The following is a 27,929-nucleotide window of genomic DNA, read 5'->3' as shown; positions in this document are numbered from 1 at the left end:
TGGCTTTGTCTAAGCCAGAGAAACCAATCATATGCCAAGGGTGTGGGCATGAAGAACAGTCGATTCTTCCTACCTATATCCGATCTCAGGGCAGTCAAGGTCTTAAAAGCATCATGAAGGTGCCATGCCCATGTTGCAGAAGTCATGGGTCTAGCTCATCGTTCAGTGAAAGCCAAGGCGAAACGTTGTCGAGTTCACCTACTTCGAAAAAGTCAGGTAAGATAACTCCTTGTAAAGTTGTGTTCCGTCCTCTGCTATCAATATTTGCTTGAGTCTTTTAAAACATTTTGATTGAAGACTATTCATTTCTTGAGTCACACACTGCCACATATGGCGCAGTCTACACGCAGTCATGCTATTTTTTGCATACTCTCTTGGGCTTGATGCCATGGAAACCTTGTAATCGACATTTCAATGAGATTCTAACAATACAGTCACTTTTTTGCTATATCATCCAAATACTCTCTCCTCAAGCAAACACAAAAACTTTAGTTTGTTTGCCCCCGGAAGTAGTAAAGGTGTTACTCCGTCACCCAAACTTCTCAACACTCTCTTCGACCGGACGAATTCCAACAGTATTTTGTCCCAAAGTCAGATGAAAAGCGAAGGTATGTTGGAGTGCAGTGGCCTTTATCAATACATTGAACTCCTGGCACACTTTGATCACAAATATTGATGAATGTTTAATAAACAGGATCTTTCTGTGACAAAATGGCGAAGACAACTTCTCACCGAAGTCACAGCAAAGGCAACGCCAAAGAAGATAATCCAGATGCATCGACTCATACTTCTCACAAATCAAAGCGTTCGGAAAGCAAGGCCCCTCAAAAGAAACATACGCGGAAGTCTGCCTCTCGATCGGAGAGCAAGATACAAATCCGCCACTATGTCGATGAACCATGTGATCTCCCTCCTAACAGTCACTTTGACCCTGGGAGGAATATCCTGCATGTGTACGATCGGGAGAAAAGGGCCAAGGTATGCTTTTAATTTCTAGTCGAATTAATCAACTTCTAATCTTCATGGCTTGCAAAAGACTAAATCACATTCCCACAAATGTCATCATGGCTGCAAGGCATCTATCGCTGATGGTCGGTCTCGAGTAGCAGATCTTCCCTCCCGGTCAAGATATATGTCAGATGCTACTGGTGTCATGAGAGACTCCCGCAACAGAGGTTAGTTCTAATTCACGGCAAAAAAACGCACACCTTTCTTCTGTTGTATAACTTGTTTAGCCGCATGCTAATTCTATTGCTGAATTTTTAGGTAGAACTTGCTCATACCATCTGCGCAAAACCATACAGAACGCAGCTGGGAAGGACGAAACAGATACAGCAACTCAGGACAATAGTCAGCCGTCTAAGACACGGTCCAAGTTGAGACAGCGCTCAACTATTTTAAGCCGACATCACCACAGAATCGTATCACAGACCGGTTCACGTAACACTAGTTCAAAGCCTTATTGCCCCCTTCACCAACGCGAACTACTATCAGCCTCCCGGCTACGTTCGCCGTCTGTATCCTCCGAGTTTGAAAGTACTGGCGACCAGAAAACTGACCGCTCGGTCAGCTCGGCATCTAGTTTTCGGCTTTCTAAACCTTATAGGCGCAAAGAACGAAATATTGATCCGCAAAATATAGAGTTCAAGAACAAGACTGATAAGCCAAAACATCACAGACGTAAATGCAAAAAATGCAGCCGTCATAATAGCCCCGGAAAGTCCGAAGAAACACCAACAACTTCAGATAACAGCCAAGTTTCCAATGTCGCATCTACATCATCCAGTGCAGGATATGAATCACATATATCAACTGGAACCCAAATCAAGTACGGGTGCGAGTTTTGTCACTTCCCGAGAAGTGATGAATCTATTATGGATTCTAGATCTCCCTCTCCTAATCTTATCAGGCCAGACTTGAGAAAGAGCGCTGAAAGGGCTCCTTTGCCTGGTGCGTGGAGGAACTGGGACGCAGACTACACCAACCACAAAAAGACAACCAAAGAAAAGGACAAAGGGCCTGGATCCCATGAGTCTCGAAAGAAAAGTTGGCATTATCATAGCTGCTGCCATTTCCACCGCACGAGTTCAGATCAAGACACCGACACAAAGTCTCGTAGCCGGAGTCGTACGAGAGACATAGATGAGAACCCCGAAGAAAAAGTGGACGAAGGTTGTTGTGCCGATGACAGCAGCTCCTGCGTTCAAAATCTGAAAGAGGCAAAGAAGAAGTTAGACGGAAGCAGGCATGAAAAAAAGGAGCACCGAAAGAAGGAAAAGCATTCCCGGGACAAAGGCCGAAAAGATGATGGACACTCTGGAAAACACCGTCATTGTTCACGAGCTCGGGTGTCGTGCGATGATGCGAGTCTAAGTGACTGCGAAATGTGGGTGACTTGCTGCAGATTGGATGACTGGGTCAAAGAACAGAGCCAGTGGGTAGACGACAAAGGCAAGAAGAAGTCGCAACTGCACTAGGTCCGAGAGTCAGCTTTGCGGCATCACACTGGAAGAGCTGTAGCATATTCATAACATCATAGTTAATTAATAGCAAAGTTGTCGTCACAAGTCAATCTGTCATCGGCACACATAAACTAACCAAAGGGACACCTACAAACTAGTCACTAATGTCAAAGGGTTTCGTTCACATCACGGAGAATGAGTATCAGTGAGAAACTTTCTTTAGAACATGTCAATGATTATTCAGTGTATTCACACTACAGGGTTCAACACATGCGGTGATAACCAAGGCCTTCTCCCCAGTGAGTATATCCTGAACATACTAATAAAAATGCGCCAAAAAAATGAGTTCTCGTTGATGAAGCGAACTTCGGGTCCCGACATCTTCATATTCCAGAAGACCAAGATTCAAAAGGACGGTGTTGAACGCAGAGAAAAAAAAAACAAAAACCATGTGGAACAACAAAACATCAAAGGATAGGTAGAAAAGTTGACAAGACTCAAAACTTCGATGGAGAAGAAAAGATTGGGGGCAAAACGAGTAATGAGTTTACTCTTCATCTTCGTCATCCTCCTCCTCCTCAGAGTCCGACTCCTCTTCAGCCTCCTCAAGCCAGACCAGGAAGGGTTCGGCAGCCTTGCGGACCTTCTTGGAGGTAGGCAGGTCAATGTACTTCTTAGAAGCCTTGGTGCCCCACTTGGTGACGACATCCTCAGAAATGAGATCCTTGAGGTAGTAGAGCTGGAGGACCTTGACGATCTGGGAGATGATTTCGGGGTTCTCCTTGCTCTTGCTACCAATGAGGCGCTCAGTACCGCCAAGCAGAGCCTTCATGTGCTTTTCGCTCTCGCCAATCATCTGCTTCAGCATGCTGGCACGCTTGGGGACCTGGGAGATGATTTGCTCATCAAACATGGTCTGGGCAAGGACTAGAACGGTGCGGTGCTTCTTCTCAATGCCCATTTCCTTGGCCTTAACGTAAATGTCGACAGAGTTGACAGCATCGACACCACCGCTAGCCTCACCCTGGTCCAGGACCCACTGGCCGAATTCATCGTAGATGGTGTTGCCACCACCCTCGCCATCCTCGTCGTCGTCATCGCCAAGAGTCATCTTGGCCTTGAACTCAGTGGGGAGCTGAGCCTGACGAGCCTTGACAGCCTCCTCGCTCATGTCGACAGCCCATTCGTCATCCTTGACTTGGACGTCCTCGGTGGCAGCATTGACAGTGGACTTCATCTTCTGGAACTCCTGGTCGCTGGCATCGCCATCATCCTCGACAGGCTCGGCTTCGTTAGAGCCGACGTCAGAGGCTTCCTCGGCACCAGACGCGCTGTTGTCCTTGCCGGTGGTGGCAGCCTGCTGCTTCGCACGGCGAGCAGCCTTGCGCTCAGCCTTGTCCTTCTTGCCCTTCTTGGGCTGGTTCTTCAGGATAAAGCTGCTGAGTTTGAGACGCAAGTCGGCGTTGGTACGCTGGCCACAGGCCTTACAATCAAAAATGATGTGATCATCCTTAATAATGACGACGGTCTCGGGGTTCTTGCACTTCTTGCAAAGAACAAACTTGACAATGAAGCCGTAGACATGGTCCTGGAGCTTCTTGGTATCGTGGGAGCCATTGATGATCCAGCGATCATCCGGGGGATCAATGTTGGTCTGAGCACCGAGCTCGAAACCAAAGTACTTGATCAGGTGGGCACCAGGACGAGCGAGAGACTGGGCAACAGCAGAAAGGTTGACAACAACAGTCTTGATACCGTTACCCTTACCCTCAATCTTGGTTTGAAGGCGGGGCATCTTGTAACGGTAGAACTGGTCAGTGATATCGGGGTTGACATTGATGTTGGCCATGTTGGGCGAGCTTATTTAATGGAATATGGGCCTTGACTGCTAGGTATGAAGAGGATGAGGAAGTTGGAGATGGTGTGAAGGAGATCCTTGACAAAGAGACACAAGGAGCGATAGAGAGAAAGACGAAGGGGCGAGGAAATGGTGTTTAGACACGATTAGGAGCGTATAGGAACATGAGCCGAGCAGACGAATCGAGGCTTCTGGTATTTGAAATGCATTAACTCGTGAGGGAGCAGACGGGATACTTCAACCGTCAGATTGGCTGTTCTGTCTTTTCGCACTACAACGAAATCTTCGTCGAGTACGATTGAGGGTGGAGTGTTTGAACACAGGGGCGTAGTCGTGCTTATACATACAAACAGCTAAACTGCCGTCGACGAAGTGTATGTATAGAATGGAGATTGAGGGTAATCGAGATGGACGATGTAAGGTGTTGTGTTTCGAATGCTTTGGGCAAAAGAAGATGGGGGGGAAAAAAGAGAGAGAAAAGAGGAGAAGGGTTGAGAATGCAGTGGCAAGCAGAAAGTTGTGGACGGACGTTCACAGGATCACCAAGGACGATGACACACTAAACGAATAAAAAAAGAAATAATCGCAAATCCCAACGAGAACTGAAAGAGGGGCCGGTGAGAAGCGAGGAGAAAATTTATCCACAGCGGACAGCAGGGCACGTGAAAGGCTTTGTGCTTTTTTTTGCCGCTTGTTTGTGGGCAGTAGCTGCGGTCGGTTAAGTATCGGCTGATTATAGAGGCTGACGCTTGCGAAAAAGAACTTGGTAGCCCACATGTGCTGCTCTACGTATTGTTTGGCCCTTTTAGGGTTAGTCAGTGTCTTCGTCGTTCAATGATGCACTACATGCCAGACATGCACAATAACGCAAACGTGCCAAGTACAAGCCTCAGGATCCTCGATGTTCGCGCAACGTTTTGAATCGCCAAAAACTTCCATTGAGTGTTTCTATCTACTGGTCAATCGCCTCGAACTGTAGTAAACAGCGCTGACCCAGGGGCCGTGATGAAATGAGCTGGTCCGACATGGCCATGTTCTCGGGCTTCATCGTTGGGTCTGGCAATGTGGTGAAGGTTGAGTACACATTCCGGAGCAGCGTCTTCATCTCAGCCATCGCCAGATGCTTGCCAATACAGCCACGACCCCCAACCGAGAATGCAAATTGTAGTCTCTTGCGGTCGGCATCGCCCTCGGCTGCTAGCCAGCGCTCGGGCGCAAAGCGGTCACCATCCGGAAAGACACTGGAGTTCAAGCGGTGAATAGAGTAGGCTTGACAACTGACAATGGTGCGCTCAGGAATCCTGTAGCCGTCGATCGTGCGGCCGCCGGCTGGCACGTAACGCGGCAGACTCATGGGGATAGCAGGGAAACAACGCAGACCCTCGTTAACAACAGCATCCAGATACGGCAGCTCGTCAAAGGACGCCTTGGGCTTGTCACGCAGCTCTTTTTGCAGGAGACGCTGTACATGCATGCTGTGAGGCTGAGAAAGCTCCCACATGAGGAAGCAGAGAACGTCACCGGTGGTGTCGATCCCAGCAGCCATGTGGTCAAGGGCTTCAGCAGCGAGATCGAGGTGCTCCAGATCACCGATCTTCTCGCGCATGCGCGTCATGAGTGTGAATTGTGCAGTTTCTGTTTGGCCACTGGCATCAAGAACGAAAGCATCCGCCAAAGGAGTGTCTCGGGGTCTTACACCAAAGTACCACAGAAACTTGGACATGATGCTGTGAACGGCAGGGCTATAATGTTCAATGAGGCGATCTACTGCGTGGTTAGCTGCCAAGCCGTCAATATGTACATCATGAGAGCACAATACTTACTGCGCAAACTGTCGTCAACAGCTACCTGGTGCATCATTTCCTCATCATGCTTGTCCTTGAGAGCACGTGTTCCAAAGGGGTGGAAGAGGTGCTGGGTGACACAATCACAAGCATAAGCGTGGAGATTGCGGAATATGTCCATGCTACCCCCGGAAGAGCTCTGACACTTGGCCATGAAGTCCTGGGCGCGGTCATTGATACCGGTCATGGAGGCGGGGCGCATAACGTTGCTATTGGCATAGCGATCGGCTACAATGCGGCGTCTCTTGGAGTGTTCGTTCTTCACAAGCGATGTGAACATGGTCCGGCGGCCATATGCCTTGAACAGGTCATAGAACTCTGTCTTGTCGTAGCCGCTGCCGCCGTTGTTATAGATTTCTTTCATCGCTGCAGGTGAAGTAAAAGCCACCTCGTTCGGTGCGATGCGCACCACAGGGCCGTACTTTTGGTGTAGTCCATGTATCCATAGGGTGCGGTTTGCCTGCATTTCATGATACCGCAACGGCAGGCGTGAGAAGCGCGTATAGAACGGGCCGGGGATCTTTCTCAGCGGCGAGAAGACTCGGCGGAACAGGTTTACGACGAGAAACACCACGCCGAGCCCGGCCAGAACGGCGGGAGAAAAGACAGTCATGATGCGTGGTAGAGGATGGCAGTGATAAGATAAGAGTGGTCGTTGCTGATGAGGAAACACCAGAACAGAGAACGAGCAGTGTGAGCAAGGGATTGCTGCGTGTTGCAGGTCTCTCTGCAGCCACTCAAAGCCAGAAGAGAAATATGATGGTCCAGCGTTTCTCTTCCGTGACCAGATAAAGCGGGAGGCGGCGCCTTTATAATGACTTTCTCAGGGCTAGACAGCTTAAGCTTTGGCCCCACCGCGCCATCAGTTATCGCCGCAATGAGCCTGTAGGCTCCGTTATCTATGACTACTTGTGCTTGGGTTTCTGCTGCAATGGATTGTGCATTGTGCCTCTGGTCGGCAAGCCTCGAAGGAACACTAACACTGCTAATCGTCTGCTAGGTCGGTTTCTAGTTGGGCTCGTACTTGTATGTCCTGTATGCACCACTGGTAGATGGTTAGTGGTTACATGAGGGCCACCACAAGTCTGATTCGCGCGGGGTGACTTCTACGACAGCTCCAAGTACATATAAATCTCCAAGTGGTACTAGTTACTCTCTCTCCTGTGTAGCCATATTCATCACTGACAAAGACATAAAAATTTTCCCCTTCTGCATCCTGTTGCCCCCCTCCTCGGAAGCTGTGGTGTCGATATCAGGCTTGGAGCTTTTCTTATCATCGAGTCATGTTCTAGCAATTTGACTCTTACATACGCTTTTCCATTTTGGAACGATGGGGGGGGGGGGGGGGAATCCTGTTTTCCCCGCCAATTCAGAACCCCTTATCCTTGTTTCTTTGCCAGGGGTCTAACCTGTGCGGATGTAGTCACAGAACAGCTGCTGGCTTGGCTTGTGCAAGGACGGGGTTGCATCTCATCCATAGACCCTAATACTAGGGTATTCATGAACTTGCTTTCAGTGACTGGAGAAACTCCACTATACGATTGCAGAACCACGTCTGGGCAACACTCTCAGCAACGGTATGGTTTGCCCCCGGGATAACACCCGATAAAGGGCTGATGAGTGGCCCAGCAGCCTTCCACCGTGAAATCAAAGTACCCTTCTCGACAAACTCGGGCACGTATTCGTCCTTGTCGCTGTGTAGCACCAGAGTTGGCTTTGTTAGGGACGACCATATCGTGGATACGGTCTCAGTGCTGAGATCGGACGAGAAAAAGTCGTCGTCGCCACTAGCAAGAATCTTGAGTCAAAAGTTTGCAATATGCCAGATGGGTCTTGACGGAACTTACCCTTTGTCTGCCAAGGACAGGAAACGATACACCGTGAAAGGCGTACTTCTCAATGGCGCTGGGATCATCGACCGCGGCATCCAATCAAGTAACTCGTCTTTGGCAGCTTTGTCTCGTGCATATTCTAGCGCTTTCCTATAGTTTCTGAGCCCACAGGGCTCTATAACGACGTGAAGTAAAGCCTCACGGTCTGAGACAGGGCCTTGCAAGATGAAGCCATCCACGGGGGGTGTTTCGGTGCTCATTTTGTTGTACATCATGATGTCCTAAGTTTTCACTTGGTCAGTGGTAGTTCATGAGAGTCGGGAATACTTCCATGGGCTTGTAATTGTACCTGACATCCTGTAGAGTGGCCCAACAGCACAATCTTTTGTCTCCCAATTTGCCGCAGGTACTTTACAAAGGCGCTGATATTGGCGACATCCTCTTTCAAACTAGAGTTGCCGAACGAATCGAAAGAGCTTTGCATACGAATCTCAAACAATGAATAGCTCAGATCCGATGCATCGGCCAGAGCCTTGGACACTGAACGGGCCGCATCAATGGTGTGAGGGCCATCACCAAGACCTCCGATGAAAACTAGGGCGTTTCGTGCTGACTCAAGGCCGGACTCGTACGCACATGAGTGCGGAGTATCAGACTCGAAAGGGTGAACGGTTGTTTGGAATGGAGCCATGGAGAGCTGACTAGGACTTGTTGGTTAGAGGTTGGGGCTATACTGGTGGTGAAAATAGAGTGGATAGCGGGGTTGGGGTTGTACTTGTACCAGAGCCCCAGAGCTTGGACACTACAGTGGAGAAATCTGAGTCGAGGTTGTAGAGACGGCTAAAAGAGACTGCAAAGAGGACTGCAGAGTAAGGACCAAGTAGAGATTATTTACCTAAGTAACCATCTTGTATCAGAAGATATGCCAGCCCTCAAGTGTCCTCAAAAACAAACTCATCAGACCACTGACGAAATGTCCAAAGTCGTTGCTCACCAGCGGCCATGATTACATAAGCCGACAACCCGTAGTTGCAGAGCCTCCCGTGCAGCCTTTTCCCGAACCAACCTCGAATATTTCATCTCATCTCTGTCCAAGCCTTTCTCTTTGTCGTGATCATCTTTTTTTTAGCTGTCTTTTGGACATTTGATGATGCTCGGTAAAAAAAAAATACACTTTGCGAGAACTAAAGACTACTCTCTCCCAAAATGCCAGGCCCAACTACAACCCAGTCCAACGCCAGTGTGAACAACGCAGCACGCAATGAATTCTTCCAGCAGGTGAGTCTTGCTTTCCGCGTTTCTTCTAGCTTGACCAAGTTTCTAATGATCCAATAGATCAAGCCATGCTGCGTCTCCATCAGCAAAACGGCCTCAAAGCCGCAGCAATCGGCCCTGGACTCTCGTTTCCTGACCAAGTTGGTCCAGGAGCTCTTGGATCATCTTACCGCTCAAGTACAACGAGACCCCGCGGCCTTGGACAAGAACTTGGGAGATTACATGTTCTTCCCGCTGTCATACATTTTCAAGAACCAAGAGCAGCATCCTCTGGCCCTTATTGAACTCACCCTGCGATGCCTGACCATCATCATATTCCATGCTTGGAATTCAAATATTGACCCCAAGCTAGTCCAGCAATTGCTACTGTTTCTCACATTCATCATTGGAGGGGTTCCTTCGCAAAACAAGCAGCGCGTTGTTTCCGAGGAGGTTGCGCTTGAGAGCCTGCGTGCCCTCAACACACTCATCACTGCAGTTGGCAAATCTGCTGTTGCTTCAGCATCTTTGGTTGACGCGAGTGGGATCCCGGCTCTTGGTCATGCCATCACTGTTCTACTCGAATGCACCTCAGATGGGAAAACTCCCGAAATTCAGTTGGAATCCATGAAAACGTTACGGACTTTCTTCGAAGCCGTACGAGATGATGCCGCCCTTGCGTCGTTCTTACCCGGGACCGCATCCTCACTAGCCAAGGTGTTATCAACACCCGCACGAGAAAAAAAAAGAGTACTTGTATCTGCCATAAAGACACTAGAGGCCGTAATTTTACGTGTTCTTGGCGACATCAGGACACGGGCGTTATGGGTGGAGCTCGAGAAAATAGAGAAAAACAAAAGCAACAGCGCCAGAGAAGGTGGTGTTGAGGAAAAGAACGAGCAACAAGATGAGAAGACACATGATGCAGAAAAAGGGAAGGTCTGGACACCTGCTTGGCTGAGAGCCTCCGCTGCTCAAATCAGATTGGTGCTTGCGACAGTCCTCAAGCTTACAAAGAGTGACGAAGAAGATGTGCGGTCTGCCCTTGAGCGGCTTTGTATTAAGTTGTTAGACGAGTGCCACAGGTCGCTTACAAACTGCGCGCCGCTTCTGGTAGAGGCAGCTATGGCTTTGTCGGACGAGAAGATCGATAACGACTTCATGACAACAGGCCTTACCGACCTTGCCATGGTTTATCCCGAGCTCGGAGATTCTATCAAGATTGCAGTCTATAACTGGGTGACTGCCCTACCACGTGTGATGCAGTCTGTCGATGAATCAGTCAAGCAGAGAGCCGTTCGGAATCTACAGAGAGGGCTGAGATTATCATCAACAATGAACTTTGCGTCGGCTACTTTGGACGATGCAGTTTCTGCTGCCCTGAGGGACAGTATAGTACAGCTTATGGCAAATACCAAGTCGCTTCAAATTATCGATGAGGTTGAGACCATGGAGCTTTTGTCAGGAAGCAAAGAGCTTGCCACTACGTCAGATACAAAACTCAAGCACTTCCGGCCAGTAATCATAACCCACGATAGTCAAGTTGAAACGCGCAAGGAGATTCTGGGTCTAGTGAAATCCCTAGGCTCTTCTGGCCAAAAGACCAAGCTCGCTATCGATACAATGACGTATCTTCAAAGTTCCACGGGTGATGCGCAGGTTTCGGCGTTTTGGCTCTCACTTGAGCTCTTTAAAGCAGCATTTCAACAAGATGCTGACATTGACGCATTCCTCACGTTCTCAGATGGCCCCGATGAAACCGAGGCAGCCTTTAGTGAACTATACACATTCTCTGTCATGACGCTGGATTCCCGCTCGGACTTTCAGGACTCAGACTGGAGGATACAGGCCCTTGCCCTTGAAACAATTTCACTTGCAGCGTCTCGGGCTAAAGAGGCATTTAGGCCTGAACTGATTGATGTTCTGTTTCCTGTGACTTCTTTTCTAGGGTCAGATAACGTTCAGCTACGACATCATGCCATTGTAGGACTCAATTCCCTGGCCTTATACTGTGGCTATTTAAGTGTATCCAGCCTCATTATTGAAAATGCTGACTACATGGTGAACTCGATTTCTTTGAGGCTGAACGCACTGAGCATCACCCCTTCCACAAACAAGGTGTTGCAAATGGTTGTTAGGCTCGCAGGGCCGGCTTTAGTACCATTTCTCGACGACGTTGTGACGTCGATATTCTCTGCTTTGGACAACTATCACGGCTACCCTGTGTTTGTTGAGGGGTTATTTAATGTTTTGAATGAGGTAGTCAGCCAAGGCGTCAAGTCTGACCAGCTTCTACTCGAGAATAAGCCAGCATATGACATGCTTTTTGAAAACACAAAGAAAGCCAAGCATTGGATGGCAATATCAGATGTCAAAGAAGCCTTGCTTGAGCGCGAGCAACGAAGACTGAAGCAAGAAAAGGAAGATGCGGAGTTTGAAAATATCAAGTCTCACCCTAAAAAGCCGTGGAAAGCGTCAGAGTTCAAACAAAACAGCCGCGTGCAAGAGATATTTGACGAGGAAGACGCTCAGAATGCAAATTACAACGAAGACGAGCCTGAGCGAAAGCTAGGCGAGGATGATGACCAAGAGCCATCGCAGCCAACAGAAACAGAAAAGCCTCCACCTACACCAACATACGTTATTCTCTCCAAAATTGCGAAACTTACACAGCATTATCTCACTTCACCGACTCCCACGCTGCGCAAATCTCTCTTATCACTTCTTGCTACTGTTTCACCGGCCCTTGCTCCAGACTCGACTGCCTTCCTGCCACTCGTCAATGCAGTCTGGCCTGTCATAATCCAGAGACTCTATGATTCGGAGCCCTACATCACCATTGCCGCATGCGAAACGCTGACTGCTCTCTGCTCTTCTGCTGGTGATTTCATGTCTTCAAGATTCCGCGATGAGTGGAAGAATAGAATGCATTCCTGGATGGCCAAAACAAAAAAAGATGCCGCTTCTGGGGGACAGCCGAGAAGTCGCTCTATCATGGCTAATACAGATGGAAAACAAATCATTGTACCGACCCGAGACGGCCTAGGTTCCCCTGCACCAACTACCACAGTATCAAGTTCGATAACCAGGCCGGGGGCATTAGCGTCGGAGGGCGGTCTTGGCAAATTTGCACAGGCCAAGAAGACTTGGGAGGCTGCTGTACAACTGGTAGTAGCAATGCTGCGCCATATTCGCATCCAAGATGAAATGTACGATGAGATCCTAGAGTTGCTAGCAAATCGCCTCGATGATGTCCAAGTAAGAGAGGCTCTGGAGATAATCAACCCAGATGCTGTCTGGCTTGCTTTGTATGAGCAAAAACGAATTCCCGCTGAACATCTCGTGGCACCGAGGGGCCAAGGGTTTGACTTTCTGGACTTGGTTAGCCTAGAAGCTTGAAAGAAGGTTTTCTCTGGCGTGTCTGATTACATCGAGATCGAAGTGAAGATTAATGAAAACTACAGAGATTATAGGTGGCCGGCTAATTCCAGTATCCAGTTAGTTGCAAAAGATTCACGAACTTCGCGTGAGATATATGGGTTACACTTTACGTGAGATGATGAAGAGCTATCCGTTTTATCATCGTTTCGACTCTTAGCACCGTCAAACATCACGACTGGTTCAGCTATGTCGCACAGAACCGGCTGCAAGGCGTATCTGGCAGCTGTCTGGTCTATCTGACAGCTGGCAGAACTTACAATACTGTCGCGCAACTAGAAATAGACAAAAAAAGCCAGAGCCCAATCCATTCCACCCAGTAGCTCCTCCCTCCATCAACGTCATCGAAACCCTCACATCCACATTCACACACCATACATCTTCCACGCCAGCGACCATGGGCCTAGTAGACTACGACTCCTCCGGCTCCGACGACGAGACTCCCCGCGCCCCGCCGCCGCCACCCAAAGCCACCAAGAAGCCCTTCCAGAAACTCCTCGACGGCGGCAAAATTCGCGTCTCGCTGCCCTCTCCGTCTGTGTCCGCCGACGCCCCCGCCGACGAGCCACCAGCCAAGCGCGCGCGCACCGGCGCGGGCGCTAGCGCGCATAAATTCAGCGGCTTCAACTCGTTTCTGCCCGCGCCCAAGAACCGCGCAGGCGCACGAGCGAGCGCCACTGCTCGCCCTGCATCATCGACCACAGCAGCGGCTAGTACAGATGTAGGCGCAGCCGGCGAAAAGAGCGCACCACGCGCCGGTCTGAATTTGAAGACGGGTGCGGGGCCAGCCTGGAGCCGGGGCGGCCCCGCGAACGGCGGCGACAACGATGCGTCTGGCGCCGTCAAAGGCCCGGAGATACCAGAGGGCATGACGCCGGCGGAGGATGTCAAGATTGTCGGCAAGCCGCTGATGTTCAAGCCGTTGTCGGTGATGCGCAAGCAGGCTAAGAAACCCACACAGGCGAAGAAGACAGGGGTGATTGCTCCTACGCCAGGCAACGCAACCGCACGAAACACACAGTCCTCAAAACCGGTTATATCGGAGGAGCCCAGTGTGTCTAAAGTAGCAGATAATAGAGCCGAAAAGGCGGCAGATTCGACACCAGAGAAACCTCCGAAAGTGGCATTATTCTCGTTCGCGGCAACAGAGGATGCGCCGGCGCCAGACACGGGTGAAGCCTATGTCCCTGTCTTCGAGTCCTTCTCTGCCGCCGTTCCGACCTATAACGACATTACCGACACATCTACTGCGGCCGTCGTCAGTGCCGAAGCCCCTACAAACCTGGCTGCACTCGCCGACTCGATGCAGCTGTCGGCCACGCAGCGGCGCGAGCTCTTTGGGCGCGGGCGCGATGCGGTGGACCTTGGAAGTGCTAAACTGGTCACCTTTGACATGGACCAGGAATACGCGCACAACGAGGCCCTCCGAGCCAAGGGAGAGGAGCAGGTGCACAATCCGCTGCGCGCGATCCAGCCCGGCAAACACAGCCTGCGCCAGCTAGTTAGCCAAGTGCAAAATCAGCGCGAGGCTCTAGAGGAGAGCTTTGCAGCGGGTAAGAATAAGCGCCGGGAGGCGGGTGGACGGTATGGGTGGTAGAAATGCAAGGGTGTGCTAGGGTTGATTGGTTTGGTGTCCTTGGAAGACAAGAAGACTTGGGAACAAAAGAGTTGGAACGGGCGCACGCACACATGAATGGATATCCAGAATTTGGTTAATGAAAACAAAGTTATAGAAGAAACAGTCGCCTCTAAAAAAGAAAAAAAAGAACAACTCCAAGCTTGCTACACAAATAACAACAAGACGGTACTAAAAAGACCCAAACCCCGACAAAACACTATGCACAGTATCCCCATGGGACGAAAATACAACCAACCAACCTGCCTCCTCCCCCTTCCTCCAGCGCCTCAGCACATTGCCGAGCCATGACATGTCTCCACCGCGACGGTGCGCGTGTTCAAAAGCGCCGAGCCCGCGAACAAAAAGCCCCACTCGCCGCGCGTGATGGGTGAAATGTCATCGGCGCCATTGGGCGTCAGCGGGCCGAGCCGTGGGCCAGCCGGTGTAGCGCAGTAGCTCTGCATGGAGACACGCGGGTCAAACGGACTAAGAAGCTGGGCTATCGACGCATTGGGGTGCCAGCCGAGCGACGCCTTGGCGTCTGCGGGGTCTTGTTGTTGTTGCTGTGGTGGTGGTGGTTGGGGCTGCCGTAGCCGGTAGAAGTTGGTGGCTACGGCGGATGTGGGCGAGGTTGCTGTGGTGTCTGGGAATGCGTCGGGGGCGGGCGGTGGTGGGACTGGAAAGGGGAGGGAGAAGGAAGATATGAGCTGTGTGCTGTTTGAAGGTCGCGCAGTGCATGGGGTTTCGATGATTTCGATGTGCGGGTTCATGCTACCGGTTGCTTCACCGATGGTAGCCATTTGTCTATAACCGCCGCTGGGACCAGTAGTTGTGGCGACTGTTGTTGATAGGACAGGGAAGCTAGTCTGCAGTCTAAGCTGTGGCTGAGAAGCCACGTGCTTGGCCACCAGGCTGGGAGAAGACGTGGGGATCACCAGCTTGGGCAAAGACCGGGTAAGACTGCGTGGTGGTGGAGTGCGTGAGAGGATGGTGGCCGGGGGCCGCTCACAAGTCGGTGCAGGCGGCGGGGTAGCGCTTGCCGGGCGTACGGGGACAGTCTGGGGAAGAGGCGCGGCGACAGCAGCAATAGAAGCTGTCACGACCGGCACAGACTTCGCTGTCGCGAAGCTAGACAAGTCGTTTGTAGTCACGGTCGCACGGGGAGTCGAGTCGCGGTGCAGATAGTCGATTGTGCGGGGAGTTGAAGCTCGCTTCAGCGATGGAGGCGTATATGAACGATCGTTGACAAGGTGGAACACGTCAGCCTGGTCGTCCCATGAAGGCAAGCTTATTTCGCTTGTGCTCTCGCTCTCAGTAGGGAGCATATGCCCGTGGTGAACTTTCTCATCCAGGGGGAACGAAGCCACTACACTGCTAGGGCGAGCACGGGCAAAGCGGTGGGGGAAGGACGCCACGTTGCCACTGAGGCTTTCAAAGCTCGAATCGCTCTTAGCGACACTAGGGACAGCCGAAAGCCCTTCGATGGCGCCATGGCCCTCAACACCGCCATATGCCCGGCGGTACATGATGTCAACGTCGGCGAAAGCCTGGTCACCGACACTCAGCCAGTCGTATGACCGGTTGATGTAGGATCGGCACACCTTGCGGCTGCCGTTCGCCAGGTAGAGTCTGCGAAGCTCATCGACAGCATCTTCCAAGCGAGAGGGGGAGCCTGTTCGAGAATAACTCGAAAGAGCACTTTTAAAAGTGTAGAATCTGTCAAGAGAAATCAAAGTAAGACCCTTGGAACCGTACAGGATTTCGTCTTGGTTGATGGAGCGGCGAATTATGGTGTCAGTGAGGCCGCAAGCATCAGGTGCTGTGATCTGTGGAAGCATATCATAACTGGTTACAAGTGGGTTAGTAGGTTGATTCATGATGTGCTGAGAAAACGATAGCCAACTCACCCAATACCAAATTTGACGCGGGTCTTGTTCAACACATGATGCATAGTACGGCTTGTCTTGGCATCAAGCTTGGTTGTTTGAATCAGCCGAATACCAAGAGTGCAGGGGCCATGTGGACTGACAACATCCGTAGCTGAAGTGAATGTTGTCGAAGTGCACGCGCTCATTGGCGGCGGCGACATGGGCGTCATGGGGGTATACGCCGAGGAAGACGCCGGCGAGGCCGCGGGACTTCCAACTCCCCAACTCGTAATCAGCGGAAGAGTTGACGGCACATGGCCTGCCAGTCGCTGGCGCAGGCCAGAAATGGCATTGGAGAAGCCAAAGCGCGAGGATGCTGACGACGAGCAAGTAGGGGCCGAGGCCGATGGCGAGCCGGGGGTCGGCGGCTGAGAAGCATAGACACCGACTTGGCTGTTGGCCGAGGGAATAATAGTCAGAGTAGGCAGCTGATAGTCGCGAAGAGCCACAGCCAGCTTCACATTGATGCCCTTGTTGGAGAGTTTCGTCGACGCATGATCGAGGGCATCGCAAAGCCTCGGCGGCAGATTGCAGGCGTCATGAATGGACTGGCCAGCTTCGAGTGGAGACGAAATGCGAAGCTTGGTGACAGCCATTGATACCAGCAGCAGGAGGGGTGGCTTGGCTTGTGCGTTGATTAGGTTTTAGTGATGTGGTACAGAGTATAAAGAGCGGATGATGATGAGACACTGGAAACAAAGCCTGAGCAAAAGCAGGAAGAAATAAAGAAACAAAAGAGCAGGGAGATCAGAGCCAGGAGGGCGATCGCAGAAAGGAAAGGAAAGGCACAGACCAGAGACTGTGAAGAGGAAAAGAAGAGAGAGAAGCCAAACCCAGCTGCAGGCCTTGGGAATCTGGCGGATATATTAAAGAAATAGGGCTCCAGAGACCAACAAGCAGAGGTGCAAGATCCTTGGGACCAGACTGCAGCCCCGGCAAACTTTCCAATGTGACAGTAGGAATGTGCAAGACCTGGCCGGGTAAAGGAGGCAGAAGGAAGCAGCGGAGACTTGTCCCAGACAGTTCCCACGAAAAGAGAGGAGAGAAGAGATGTGAAGTGTGGAATGATGAAACAGAAAGCTCAGCTTAGTTCCCAAGAAGCTCCGTTTCAACATGTCCAGACACGACGGCCTCTGGTGCTATTATATACAGCCTCTGCCTCTGAACTGTTCATCATGTGCCCTCTGTCATCACCACCGCCAGTTGAAGTGGCCTCCTGCACGGTGCGATACCTCAGCGGCATATCCCATGCCTCCAGACAAGAATAGAACAAGCCCAAAGGAGACGAGCTACGCAGGTGATGAACAAAGTTGACACTCCCGGGTGCAGCATTCAACGTCACAGCCTTTTCTCCCCCTGTGTTTCAGATTTGTCGGTGGAAACAAAACACACAGCGGGAACGCCACGCCAGAAAAACAGATCCATCAAGTGTCCCCCTCCCCCAGGACCCAAGCTTTGTCCTGTTCCCGCCATACGAGGCGAGGGAGACGCCTTCGGCACCACATGGCCAAAGGCAAAGTACCTCTATCGATACTGTCGCGCACCGACTAGAATAGCATACAGCGCCTAGCCACACATGCGTGAGCATGGGCGTCCTTTGACGTAGCTTGGGCTCCATGTGAAGCTCTGACCGTGCATGACATCTCAACTCTGATGCTGCATCGTGGCCCACCAACCAGCGCCGCCGTAGACCAAGACACCTGCGTTCCTCGTGCGCAGCCAGACTGCAAGACTTTGCCGCAAACCACTCGGCCAGCGCATCTGTCGCCATGGGCATCCATTCGACCGTTCGGCAGGTCGTGGCATTGCAGAGTCTGCCCTTCTTCCAAGCCCGCTGCAGTCTGAGTAATGCGGCAGCTCGCTCGCTCTTTGCCAGTCGGGCAACAAAAAAACTGGCTTTGTCTCTGTCGTTTTTGTTATTCCTTTTCCCCTCTCCCTGTGAACAATTGCTGCAGGCCAGATCCCTGCCCAGCGCTTAGAAGGCTGCATGTTTGAGGCAGAATCCCTGATACAATCATAGGCAGCAGTTAGGAGAACAAAGACTTGTCCCAGGGTCTCTTACCGTTATGTTTTCTCGGCTAATCGCCGGCATTTTGCCCTACTGAGAAGCCGGCTGCATCATCTTTGTGATATCCTGTCATTAACCCTAAGACTCAAACAGCTTATCTTTGTGTAAGCGCCGAGCAAAACTCCTCACGCACGTATCATAAAAATAGAGACCAACGTTGCATTGAATATCTGTAAATACATGCAGACTGTAATGCGACAATGCGAGAACACCAAGCCTACAATCTACCCTGTCTATACAAGCATCGAATAGCAAATCATGAGAGCCCGAGAATCTGGCCAGGCCGAAAGCCACTGCCCAGAGCTTGTGCTACTTGTACATAAATACATACATGTCTAGCCTTATTCATCAGAATTATATATTATAGAACAATTAGTGCGGCCTGCGAAATGTTCTGTAGCTCAAGACGATGAAACCTTCCCAAAAAAAACCCAGGTCGTGATGGCGTAACAAATAAAAAAAATCCCCAAGCATCGTCGGTGAACCAAGGCCAGTTGGTAGGCGAAGAGCTCAAAGAAGATCGCGATCAAGAAAATGCGCAGAAAACAACTCAGAAAATACATACACAATTGTTATAGTTATACTTATTTTTCCCCTTCTTCATGTACTCTCCACAACGACCGCATCACGCACCGTCATATCAATAGTAGCGTATTGTCCCGAGGAGATGTCCGAGTTGTCCCAGTCTGAAAATAAATCCGAGAGGAAAAGAGAAGCAATCACGTTAGAATATGTCCAAATACCTCATATGGTAGACAGCCCGTCTACCATGTGGTAGTCGTCCTCAAAATCAGAACAGGTATCAGACGATGTGAACATACCAGAGGCTTCTTCCTCTAATTGGTCGACCAAGAAGGGCTGCAGTCCGCCCAGGATATCTGTTGTGCTGAGGTTAGTGGTGAACTCTACACATCATTGGGGTCTATAGACTTACTTTGGCTCATGGCGCGGAATAAACCATCCTGACTATCCTCGTTTGGATCATCAAAATACTCAGTGCACTTCGCAATCGTGTGCTGGATACTTTGCATAGAGTCGCGGGCCACCTGTGTCTTGCTATCAATCACGTTCTCGTTCAAATGTTGCAGGCAAGCTAAGCCCGTCTGGTGAATTGTGTCACTGATCAGCCCAGCAATCTCCTCGCCACCCTCTTCGTCAGGCACCTTGACAGGGCAGCCATACTGGAAGAGCGAGATAGCCAAGAACTCGTCCGTGAACGCACGGGTTTCAGCTGGACTGCTATTCAGGTTGTAGCACAATAACCAGGGCGCCCATATCTTGATCGTTTGCAGGACTGTTTTGAGGATTGCAAGGCCAGTATCCCAGTCAGTAGTCAGACGCTGCAATGCGTTCTGATGAACAACTTTGAAGAATAGCGGAAAGATTTTGCCTTCGAGCGTTTGTATTCTGACTGTTTGCCTGGAAATAAAATTGATGACGTCTACCACACGATCGACATCTTGTGTTTCACAGCAGTATGAAATGGCGCAGCGTACAAAGGGCGTGATACGATGATGTGTGAATCCACCACTGATCCCTTCACGAAGAGTTGTCAATAAGTGGTTTTCCATCAATGGGCTTGAGATAGTCAGGCGCTTGACTATTCGCTCCACTAGTGGCGTACTCTGTCCATGAGAGCATATCTTGGCCATGAAGACATTGCTGCTGTTGAGTGGGAAAGTTTGGTGAAACACATTGACCTCATTCGAACTCCATGGTAGAGGTGTTCCTTTTTCTGCTAGCCATTGTACTCGATCAAATGGGTTGTCAACGATGAGGTCCTGGCTAAAGGTAGGAGATATAGAGCCTAGGAAATGCTCAATGACCATAAAGACACGATGCAGCGAAACTGGCTTAAGGTTGGCAGCTCGTCGATTCATCATATTAAGCAGTCTCGAAAGCTGTGGAGTGAGCCGTAGTGATTGGTCCACCGTGACAATCTGTGCAAAGTTTACAAGATAATCGTCACCAAGAAGGTGGGCTGTCTCAAGCTCTCCCATCTTGGCAAATGACAAAATGAATTGGAAGTATTCATCCCATGCTCGGATACATGTGTGAAAGGTCTGCCATAGATGTTCAAGAATATCCATGGTACCATGCAGGATACACGCGACATGGTCGCAGTCGACTTCAGTGGGGTGGTACATGAGTGGCTGGTCCCTCTTCAGTACCTGAAGTGCATTGAGCATCATGAGCCCAATGCCCTGTCGCACACAGGGCTCAGGACATCTTTGTAGTATGACGCGGAATGATTCCTTGTGTTTATAGAAATGCCGGAAGAATTCTAGAGCGCAGTCCGAACAAGTCGCAATGGCGTTGCTCACAGAGACCTCGTATGCCGAGAAATCAGGCAGCCCTTTTACTCGGCTGACAACCTGGTCAAAATGACTAAGGGTCACGCCCATGGCTAGTCTTTGCTCGCCATGGGAAGATTCGGCCCCGTTGCTATGATGAGCGCGTGACTGCTCGAAAATCCTGAGTACAAATTGTACATGGGCGGGATCATACAGACAATGTCTCCGGAGAATCAGGAAGTTTTCATCTCGAATTCCGGTGTTGATTTCGACAGGGAGGCCAACCTTGAAAGGTAACGGTTGAGCTGTTGTAATCATACTCTCCTCCAATTTCTTCAGGGTCGAAGTGCGCTGGTAGAAAAGCATATATGCACTATATGCCTTTTCAATTGGCTCAGGAGTATTATCGTAGGACATATGTGGCTCAAATCCACCAAAAGTAGACGACTCCATCTGCATAGGGTCCCATTGTGACACCGTATCATCATTAAATTCGAGCCATTTATCGGTATCAGGTAGGCATGGGCGGTCCTTGATGTAGGAATAGTAGTGGCCAGACTCTGCAGTGCCGGTGTGAACGAGAATGCCAACAAGTTCAAAGACGTCAGGTTCTGAAGACTTTTCTGGGGAGCTGAGATGCGTAACTGTGTACGGGTTCATATCGATTGTTCGCGGAAATGAAAAGTGGTCGTTGATTTTGCTTCTCTGTAGTGTTCGGAGATTGAAATCAAATCTCTTCAAGTGAAATATCAGGTTGTCCGGCATATCCTGAAAACAGGCCCTCTTGACAGCATTCACGTGCTTGTCGCAATTCGAGCACTTGTACTTGTTATCTGTGCACCAGTTATTAACGGCCCGGTCATGGTAATTGATTATGAGAAAACTTACCTCCGTCCAAAAGCTCACCGTCAACATAGGCCTGCAAACTGTCCATCAGTGTCGCTTTTCCTTTGATGTCACACTGAATTGCCGAAAACGGCTCGAGCCGCTCAGACACATGTTCACATTCCAGAGACTTGACTTGCTGAACAATCTGCCCCCCGAAAAACGACCTAACTCTTTTGCGTTCGTTAGAGGTCATCATCTGGGACTCAAAACGATCAAACAGCAGATTGTAAAACTCGTCAACGTCCATCTGGTTGCTGATGTCGATCGGGCCTTCATCATAAGTTTTGATGGAGGCAACAACAGATGACGGATCGACGAAGCGTGCCATGGTGTTCTGCATATTACCAAAGAGTCGCTGCGTGTTCACTAAAAGGCGTTGTTCATCTTCGTCGCAGACCGTTGCGCGAAGAACCAGCTCCCTGAAGTCGATGTTCATAAAGAGCTGAGTGAAAAGTGAGTTTAGGTAGCATGTGTTGGAAAGGTTTCTCAAACCAGCATAGCCACAGCTAGCTCTGATTACCTTGGTTCGATCGAACTGTGGTTGAAGGTCATAGCGGTATAGAGCTAGGTACAGTATTGTTAGCTTACTTGAATAATCATTTGACAACGGCATGTATAGAACTCACGATACTCGGTGTTTGAAATTAGTGGAGCCACTTCGGAAAGGCTTCGGAGGATAGAGAACCGCTGACGCTCGTTGCACGCCGCTACCATCTCAAGAATAGAGTAGATATGCTCACGAATGGCTGATGTGATTATAATATTGTGAACAGCATTGTCGGAATCAAAAGGCTCTCGGGGAAATAGCAACTTCCAAAAGAGATTGAACGCAAATTGACTGTTGCTGGGGTTAGCATGTTGTATGTATGAGATTGTTTTTCTTGATTCTGGCTGTGAACTCACTCGTCGATTTGATCCTGCAGAATGCTAGGCTGGATCTTTAAGCTACATAATACTAGCTTGACGAGATTGAACGCCATGAGATCAACGTGATCCGCGCCGATTTCCTATACATGATGGTTAATGGCATGTTCCTCATTTTAGAGCCAAGTGATATCACCTACCTCTGTTATCACGTGATTGAGTAAAAGCTCAACACACATTTTGCAGAAGGCTCCGATATCGATGTGGTTTTGCGGCAAGTCAGACAGCCGTAGGAGAAGGTCTTCGGCTAGGCGAAAGATCTCGTTGCATTGATTTGATTTTCTTGCCACTACAGGAATAATACCTGCTACAATGGGCCACATGTACAAGCCGATCCGGACACTATGGCTGCTTTGGCTGGAATATATGTTAATTATTGGTTAGAGGCGCCGATGTTCTTCGAGATAGTTACCTAGAAATTCCTTCAGTTGCGTCGCTGATAATACTAATAATTCCATTGCGAATTTCTTCAAATTTGCTTGCCAGTAAGCTAACGAGAACTTCCGGGAGCCTGGTATCCTCTATCAATGGGAGCCACAAAGCGTCCCCTTGACTCGACAATTCCAGGATCGCCTTGGCTGTGACAAAAACCAAGGCTTGCATGTTTGCAGTGTCTGATCTGAGACTGGCAGTCGAGAGGATGTCAATGAGTCGGCCAGCGGCGGGCGGATTGAAATCAACAGCGTCGGTAGTTTCTTTTGTTTTGGAAGTCAGGTCTAACAGATGTTAGGTGGATGGCCGCTTGAGTATAGAAGTTACATTGGGACTTACCTCGAAAGAGTCGTGTAGCGGTTGCCATCAAATCTAGACCAAGTTGAATCATGCGCGGCTGAGATACATCTAGAATCTTGGGATCATCGATAGCCCCAACGACAAGCTTAAGGGCTCTCGTCAAAGAATTGTAGTATGTTTTGGTAAGGTCTACCATGCTGCCTTCCAAGAAGTGAAGCCGCCCAATCCTATTGATATCCGTCATCTCATTAATGGCAAAAAGTGCATAGAGAGACTTGAAAGGCTGCTGAGGTGGAAAGGCGTCTAAGCATGTCGTGTCATCGCTCAAAAGTTTGGATACTATGGAGCTATCCGCCGGGAACTTCTTCAACAATTGGTAGATCTATGACGATTAGTATTCAAACGCCTTCCAGAGTTGCTGAATTATTGCTTATCTCACATACCTTGTGCGCAATATGATCCGGAAAGTCGAGATAACCCCAAAACTGATTGAACTGAGACAACAATTCTATTTCAAGAATAGAAGCCCCCGGACAGGAACTAGACGGGGATGAGTTCTTGCAATCCTCACGTTTCACGAGGATAAGGCCATTGCAGAAACCCATGTCGTCGAGCGTCATCCGAATATTTGTCTCGGAAGGAGAAAAGCGGCCACCACGATAGTACATCCTGTAGTTATCAAACCCGGATACCTCACGTACTCGGGTTAAAAGACAACCAAGGGTGTTCAAGGAGCCGATATCTATGGACTGGATGGCAGAAGACTTGCCTTGGTCAAATGTTTGAATTTTTAACCCGACAGAGTCTCCATTTGGGGAGCTGGGGCGCGATGGTATCAAGGGCCATATATCGGGTGTAGAAAAGTGAGGTTTGTTCTTGTAAGACTCCATGAACGTTGTGAGAACACGTAGTGTTCGCAGAAATGTACGTTCATGGCCATCACTAGAAAGTTCCATCTCGATCTCTCCCTCCTTTTCAGAGGCGGAGACACACGACGAATTCCTCATTCTCTGCGCTGATTTCTCAAGTTGCTGAACACAACGAGCTAACAATAAGAGATGAACTTGACGTGCACGATGGTGGGGATAGCTGAGAATGGAACAGCTATCAGTATATACCTCTCTAGCAAGTGTGCAAGTTGCAGCATTGGCAACCTCATCGTTGGGAGAGAGAAGAATCACACGCCACAGTGTTTCAATTCCACTAGATAGAACACTGTCTTCATCATCCAGCTGCAAATCATTCAGACCATCCTCTTCAGAAAGCCGAGGTAAAAGCCTTAGTCTCACAAACTCGAGTGCGCCTTCGCAGAGACAATGGGGCGGAAGAATAGGAAGATAGCTATCGAAGCAGCTTTTCAGAAAAGGGTTTCGGAAAGCAACATCGTTGCGTGTAGCAGTGTTGATAACAAACCAGCCCGCCCGACGAGCATCAGTAGAGACTACTCTGGATCCAACCAACAAGTCCCAGAGGCGAGATCCCAACTTGCCATCAAAGACTGCAGGTTCATGGGAAATCATGAGGTGAATTAGCTCTTGTCGGGCGAGATTGTAGGGGCCCAACAAGGCGTTTTGATCAATATCCATGGCGTGCTCAAACTCGTCCACAAGAAGCTTTCCAAAGTCATGGTTTACCGTCAGCTCGTGAAGTTCAACAGAAATAACACTAAGCTTAAGGGCAATGTGAAGGCCACATAGACTACCAATGGAGGTTGGCGACTTGGAGTGAATGTCTTCCAAGCACTCGCTATAGAAGACGGAACGACCAGATGCATCAGAGGTGTTGAGGAATAGCTCCTTTAGCTTGCCCATTGCCAGTTGATGTACCTCCATCAAGTTTTTGTGATCGAGAGGGGCGCAAGCTGATGTTGATTCTCGCAAAAGTCTCAAGCACAGGTTGAAGGGCAATAGACTTAGTGGTGAATTACTTGGTCTCCGAGTGATTATCGCTTTGATGACAGCCTCTGTGAAGGCTTTGAATGAAGGGTTGGCGAAGCTTTCAAGAGGAAGATGAATCAACTTTTCACAGTGGGTAACAACCACGGGATAATCAAACAAATCCAACACTCGCCCGATCATTCTCAGCAAGGCCTCAGTAACGCGAGGGTTCTGGCATGTAGAAAGCGTACCCCAAGCTTGATCGAGATGCTCCTGACTATAGAACCGCGTAATGGCCAGGAACCCAACAATATTATAACATTCGGTCGAGACCTCAGGATGGCAAGTAGGACTGAGAATATAGTCAAGGACGCCACATTCACAAACTTGATGGGCCATGAACTCAAGCAAGACTGGGCTGGCCTCATCGGGCTGATCACCATACCTCCGCCAGATTGTCACCAAGCTGTGGCAAAAAGAGGCAGCTGCGCCCACACGCAATTGCATCTGGCTGGACTTGATGAGTTTGGAAAAGATGCGAAACTTCCACCTGCTTGAGATGCATTCTGCCATGACCTGGGATGGAACAGTAGGGAATTCTGCCATAAACTCTTCTTTGGTGGCCAATGCAAGTGGATGTGAGCCGGTGAGACATGCTTTCAGAATACCGTCTAAGCGTGATACTGGCATGAGAACGCCGTCAGATGTTAGATGGGGAATGGAAGTTTCGGTGGCTCTTTCAGCCAGCCGGGTAGCAACAGTGTGAAATTCGTGGCATCCTTTAAGGCAGCTAGGCAGGTCTATGACATCAAGAAGTTCTTGACTTGCCTGCATGGCAGCCATCTCAGACATTCTGCAGGCTATCGAGACGATACCACTCAGACCATCTAGAAGTTTGGGAAAACGGGGAGCCAGCCCCTCTATTGTCACAAGCAAGTCTGTCAGAGAACTTGGCGACGTAGACTCTGTTAGCACTAGATGGCAGACGATGGTCATAGCATCGTTAGATTGCTGGTATCCACTCATGGAAGCTATCTCGTCCATTTTTTGGAGCGCAACGTGGAGTGGGACCAGATATTGGTTGTTGTAAAGTCCAGGGAGGATTGTCTGGTCACCATCGCTCGCCAAAATGATCAAGCAATTTGTGTCCAGAAGTACCATGTGCGCACACAACCGAGAGTATGCGTCTATAAAAGCGGCCAATGCCTGGTAAGGAGGACCAAACTGTACCATATTGTCGGTGAGTCTGGGGCAAAGAGTTTCCGTGTTAGTGCTGAACGCATGACATTTAGAAAATCGAGGTTTGACGAAAATGCAGAGAGCGTGTACCGAAAAACTGGCAAATAAGGGACACGAATGTTTAAAACTTACTTTCGTTGAGCGAAGCTCCATACCAGATCTGGCAGCGACCTCCAAAGAGCTTGGTTGATTGTCATGGACTGCACGACCAGCGCCATATCTGATGTCTTGGCCCAGGCAAGCCAGGTGTCAATCCAGCCCGCCAGGCTCTCAAATAGGCTCTCATCAACCTCATCGGATCCTGTTGTGTGAATCAGAGTTAGTAGAATGCACGTGATTCGGGGGAGTCAAGATTCGAAGGCCTACCAGAGCTTAAGAATTCGCAGAGCCGGCCGATGTTATCAGCAAAGTTTTGGTTTTCGTTGTAAGGGAATTCATTTGTGGGGTCGCGCAGGATCCCGGCTCTGTTAGGATCGATGGTAGAAACGCCGGTGCAGATGACATCGTCGTCGCTGTCAGCATCGACCTCTGCGCCGAAATTTAGACCATCGAGATCGTTGCTGGTGCTGGCCATTTTAACATCGCCATCAACCTCGACGCTATTGTGGATAGGAGGACTGTCGGGCTCAGGCTCGGGCTCAACCAGCGTCGCAGCTTTGGTCCCTGTGGGGGGTTGGTCAAGCTCTGTAGGGCCAATGGGGGGCAGAGACGGAGACGGCTGTGTTGTGGTTGGCCGTATGTTAATGGTCACACAGCTTGAGGGCGCACTGATGGGAGTGTCACTGGGCCCGCCATGGCTGTTCCTGCGCACAGAAGTGGGGCTGATTTGCGCCGGCGGTGATGTTTCAGGTCCCGGCATTTTGGGAAGATGCGGGTCGCCCGTGTGGGGAACGGAACTGTGAGAGGAGGAAGGGATAGAAATGTCTCCGGTAGACAGGAGAATAGGAGATTGGCGCGGCGTTGAGTTGGGCGTCGACGAGGTCTGAGGCGTCTTTTGCACCGAGCGCGATCCTGTCTCGCTGTCACTTGCGTCGGACAAGCTTTGGGAGTCTGAACTGTGCATTCGCCGCCGCTTTCTGGCGGACTCACTGTCTGAAAACGGGTTCAGGCGCGTGGAGCTTGTTTCTGGGGAGGAAGAAGCAGAAGCAGGGCCACTCGCATCCAGCTCCTGGGAGGATGGCTGGTCACGGCCTTCTGAATTGGTCGCCATTTGAAGCGGGTGACGAAGGTTGCCGTTTTGCGTAGAGGGAGCTCGGCAATCTACAGAGACAGTCAGCAACGCGGTTTATGCATAGGTAATCAAAGCAGTGCAGGTATTCGTTGCTGAGGCGGGCCTAAACTTTAACAGAAAGAGGGGGAGATGGATGGCATTAGGTATCTTGGGGCACAGAGAAGGTCGCAGAGCGACGGCAACGACCATGGCTGGCCTGCGACACATCAAAATCCAAAATCAGATGTGGGGGGTTCTAGGCGGTTTAGAGACTATGCCAGACGCCAGGATGGAAGAAGAGCACAACAGCTGCAGCAGAGACAAAGGCCAAGCAGAGCAGAGCAGCCCAAGGGAGGGCAAAAGCCAGGCCAAGGATGTACTGTGTAGGCGGTGGGCCTGGCACAGGCGTCTTTGTCTCTGGTCTCTCTGTAGGCACAGCGCAGGCGTCATAGGCTAACAAAAA

At 50.0% G+C, this 27,929-nt stretch overlaps 7 protein-coding genes across 7 annotated transcripts; 2 read left to right on the top strand and 5 right to left on the bottom strand.

The window, feature by feature from the left end:
• Positions 1-3,009: 3,009 nt before the first annotated feature.
• On the bottom strand, positions 3,010-4,311 carry BROUX77_002923 (uncharacterized protein; the record flags this gene model as incomplete). The annotated part of the gene is made up of 1 exon (XM_073747517.1): positions 3,010-4,311. The coding sequence occupies one exon, from the start codon at positions 4,309-4,311 to the stop codon at positions 3,010-3,012; it is 1,302 nt and encodes a 433-aa protein (XP_073608005.1).
• A 961-nt stretch (positions 4,312-5,272) lies between these two features.
• Positions 5,273-6,777, bottom strand: BROUX77_002922 (uncharacterized protein; the record flags this gene model as incomplete). Its single annotated transcript, XM_073747516.1, has 2 exons — positions 5,273-6,084; positions 6,144-6,777. The coding sequence occupies 2 exons, from the start codon at positions 6,775-6,777 to the stop codon at positions 5,273-5,275; spliced, it is 1,446 nt and encodes a 481-aa protein (XP_073608004.1).
• Positions 6,778-7,662: 885 nt separating this feature from the next.
• BROUX77_002921 (uncharacterized protein) lies at positions 7,663-8,687 on the bottom strand (the record flags this gene model as incomplete). Its single annotated transcript, XM_073747515.1, has 3 exons — positions 7,663-7,951; positions 8,012-8,277; positions 8,346-8,687. 3 exons carry the CDS (start codon positions 8,685-8,687, stop codon positions 7,663-7,665), a joined length of 897 nt encoding a protein of 298 aa, XP_073608003.1.
• A 515-nt stretch (positions 8,688-9,202) lies between these two features.
• On the top strand, positions 9,203-12,649 carry BROUX77_002920 (uncharacterized protein; the record flags this gene model as incomplete). The annotated part of the gene is made up of 2 exons (XM_073747514.1): positions 9,203-9,274; positions 9,332-12,649. The coding sequence occupies 2 exons, from the start codon at positions 9,203-9,205 to the stop codon at positions 12,647-12,649; spliced, it is 3,390 nt and encodes a 1,129-aa protein (XP_073608002.1).
• Positions 12,650-13,085: 436 nt separating this feature from the next.
• Positions 13,086-14,285, top strand: BROUX77_002919 (uncharacterized protein; the record flags this gene model as incomplete). The annotated part of the gene is made up of 1 exon (XM_073747513.1): positions 13,086-14,285. One exon carries the CDS (start codon positions 13,086-13,088, stop codon positions 14,283-14,285), a length of 1,200 nt encoding a protein of 399 aa, XP_073608001.1.
• A 308-nt stretch (positions 14,286-14,593) lies between these two features.
• Positions 14,594-16,830, bottom strand: BROUX77_002918 (uncharacterized protein; the record flags this gene model as incomplete). The annotated part of the gene is made up of 2 exons (XM_073747512.1): positions 14,594-16,151; positions 16,214-16,830. The coding sequence occupies 2 exons, from the start codon at positions 16,828-16,830 to the stop codon at positions 14,594-14,596; spliced, it is 2,175 nt and encodes a 724-aa protein (XP_073608000.1).
• A 2,072-nt stretch (positions 16,831-18,902) lies between these two features.
• Positions 18,903-27,466, bottom strand: BROUX77_002917 (uncharacterized protein; the record flags this gene model as incomplete). The annotated part of the gene is made up of 12 exons (XM_073747510.1): positions 18,903-18,988; positions 19,124-19,180; positions 19,237-21,429; positions 21,485-22,048; positions 22,111-22,322; positions 22,388-22,491; positions 22,549-22,765; positions 22,821-23,124; positions 23,180-23,522; positions 23,584-26,263; positions 26,389-26,557; positions 26,623-27,466. The coding sequence occupies 12 exons, from the start codon at positions 27,464-27,466 to the stop codon at positions 18,903-18,905; spliced, it is 7,773 nt and encodes a 2,590-aa protein (XP_073607999.1).
• Between the last annotated feature and the right edge of the window lie 463 nt (positions 27,467-27,929).

This window comes from Berkeleyomyces rouxiae, assembly GCF_048999995.1.
Source record: "Berkeleyomyces rouxiae strain 22BRR77 chromosome Unknown BrBRR77_ptg000002l, whole genome shotgun sequence".
Lineage (NCBI taxonomy): Eukaryota > Fungi > Ascomycota > Sordariomycetes > Microascales > Ceratocystidaceae > Berkeleyomyces > Berkeleyomyces rouxiae.
This window is presented reverse-complemented; position numbering and strand designations above follow the sequence as displayed.